Source organism: Nansenia antarctica, assembly GCF_963989245.1.
Source record: "Nansenia antarctica genome assembly, chromosome: 11".
Classification (NCBI taxonomy): domain Eukaryota; kingdom Metazoa; phylum Chordata; class Actinopteri; order Argentiniformes; family Microstomatidae; genus Nansenia; species Nansenia antarctica.
In genome coordinates, this window is record NC_137681.1 from 9,295,165 (window position 1) to 9,297,618 (window position 2,454).

The 2,454-nt window shown below is 48.8% G+C and overlaps 1 protein-coding gene across 1 annotated transcript; it reads left to right on the forward strand.

Annotated features, from left to right (window-relative positions):
- On the forward strand, nt 1–1,936 carry chac2 (ChaC, cation transport regulator homolog 2 (E. coli)). The gene is made up of 3 exons (XM_080542065.1): nt 1–366; nt 780–815; nt 1,329–1,936. The coding sequence occupies exons 1-3, from the start codon at nt 232–234 to the stop codon at nt 1,698–1,700; spliced, it is 543 nt and encodes a 180-aa protein (XP_080398191.1). The 5' UTR covers nt 1–231; the 3' UTR covers nt 1,701–1,936.
- The last annotated feature ends 518 nt before the right edge of the window (nt 1,937–2,454 follow it).

Genomic DNA, 2,454 nt, shown 5'->3' on the forward strand with positions numbered 1-2,454 from the left:
TCAAAACGCAAGCTGTCATGTCAGAATATTAACTGTTTCTAAACTAGACCTGCAACTTCTTTTTGGTCGCTTACTTACTTCACTTTGTTGAATAAAGTATTTTAAAATATATATATAAAAAATAAGCGTTAGCTTAGCACCGAGCAGGTAAGTAAGGTGCTTTTCCACTACCGTGCCAGCCGGGGTCGACCCGGGTCAGCCCTGTTTAAGTTACACAGTGTTGTTATAATCATGTGGGTCTTCGGTTACGGCTCTCTGATATGGAAGGTGGACTTCCCTTACGAGGAGAAGCGGGTGGGCTTCATCCGAGGCTTCAGCCGGCGCTTCTGGCAGGGCAGCACCGACCACCGGGGAGTGCCTGGAAAGGTTAGTCCCGGTTTGATCTGACCGATAATGTTACCATGGGGTGATGATGAGATTAGCTCGGCTACTACCCCGCAAGGTGCATATGCTCCATGTCTTAAGTGAGTGCATGAGTGCATGTCTTCAGGTTAGGTCTTAAGACGACTTAAGATCTTGACAGACAAAAATGTCTTATTTTGGTTAATTAAGACATCTTAAGACATCTCAGAGACAAGGTGATGGCTGGGTATGTATCGGTATCTATGCTGGGTGAATTCATCACTCATGGTGTGTCGTTGAGTGACAACGGGGGGTGGGGGGGGGGCTGCCGTGTTGCCAATAATAGGTAGCTGGTAACTGTTACTGTAGGTTAAAGGAGTATATATATCTCGAAATAACTTGTTATAAAGCTGACGTCTTTATCTCTCTCTCCCCAGCCCGGGCGGGTCGTGACGCTGGTGGAGGACCCCGAGGTGAGCCGCTGGTCTGTCTGTGTGTGTGTGTGTGTGTGTGTGTATTCATGCATGATTCAGGCTTCCGGCACATTTCTCTCCACCTCAGTGGGTTAAAGGAGATTGAGTGAGTCAGTCTGTTCCAGGTGCCAGAATATCTGGGCAGATATCAGGTCCTTATCATGTTGCGGATTGAGTAACAAAACTGATCCTCTATGCGCAGGTTACGTTGGTACATCTGGAACTCTTTATTGGGTATGTTTCTGGGAGATAGTCATCTCCAGAACATCGTCATTATTATCAGAGCAAACAGATGTTTGTTTTAGGAACAGCAGCCATACATAATACTAGATGTTTTAGTATTGAGTGCAGGCTGTGTCCTACGTGTAGCGAGAACCACAAACCACCATACTCCACTCATACTTTCTCCCCGTCTCTCTCTTTACCTCCCACCTCCCCCCCTGTCTCTCTCCATTCCCCCTCCCCCCCTGTCTCTCTCCATTCCCCCTCTTTCTCTCTCTCTCCGTCTTCTAGGGGTGCGTTTGGGGCGTGGCCTACAAACTGCCGTCCGGTCGAGAGCAGGAAGTGAAGCGTTACCTTGACCACCGGGAGAAAGGCGGGTACCAGGTCATCACCGTGACCTTTAACCCGCGCCCTCCCCTCAGCCCTCCTCCCAGCCAGGCTCTGCTCTACATCGGCTCCCATGACAACCCTGACTACCTAGGCCCCGCCCCGCTGGAACACATAGCCAATCAGATAGTGGGCGCAGTGGGACCGAGTGGGCAGAACACTGAATACCTGTTCCAATTGGCTGAGGCTCTGAGGACACTCCTACCTGAGGACTCGGACACACACCTGTTCTCCCTGGAGACGTTGGTCAGAGAGCGAATGCAGGCCGGGCAGTAACACTCACACGCACGCACACACACACACACACACACACACACACACACACACACACACACACACAGTGAGCCTGCAATGAGCTGGGTACTATCTGTAATACGCCACAGTGGAGACTGGACCGGACTATACTGGTCTGGACTGGATTGGACTGCTTTTGCATGTAGCAGGACTGGACTGGTTATTGACTTACCTCAGGGCTATGGAAAGTGTTGTCTGTCACATGTGATACCGTATTAAACACCTGTCTAAATCTTCTTAGTGTTTTCATGACGGTGTCAGTATATCATGTTCACATCGCTGTAACACACACACACACGCACGCCCTTCATACATGGAGGGTATATCAACTGTGGAGGTACACACACACACACACACGCCCTTCATACATGGAGAGAGTATATCAACTGTGGTGGAGACACACACGCACATGCACACGCAAACGCCTGCCTGCCCTTCATACATGGAGAGAGTAAATCAACTGTGGTGGAGACCCACACACACACACACACAGGCTGCAGTCAGTTACAATGTTTATTGGCTTTGGTCTGCAGCTCTACAGCACAGCAATAGAACAGTTAGGCACTAAACTACACCTCTTCTGATTCAGAGAGGAAAATCTTATGCCTGTGTGTGTGTGTGTGTATATATATATAACAGTATATGCATATTTCCATGATAGTAATGTATGAACAGCTATCTGCATATATACAGAAGAAAGGATTCGTCAACACGGTCTTGACAGACAGAACTACTC

Bases quoted from the DNA above. Each gene is read 5' to 3' on its own strand.
- chac2 (XM_080542065.1), top strand. From the start codon at position 232: ATGTGGGTCTTCGGTTACGGCTCTCTGATATGGAAGGTGGACTTCCCT. The intron at 367-779 runs GTTAGTCCCGGT...CTCTCTCCCCAG, and splicing joins ACCGGGGAGTGCCTGGAAAG to CCCGGGCGGGTCGTGACGCT. The intron at 816-1,328 runs GTGAGCCGCTGG...TCCGTCTTCTAG, and splicing joins CGCTGGTGGAGGACCCCGAG to GGGTGCGTTTGGGGCGTGGC.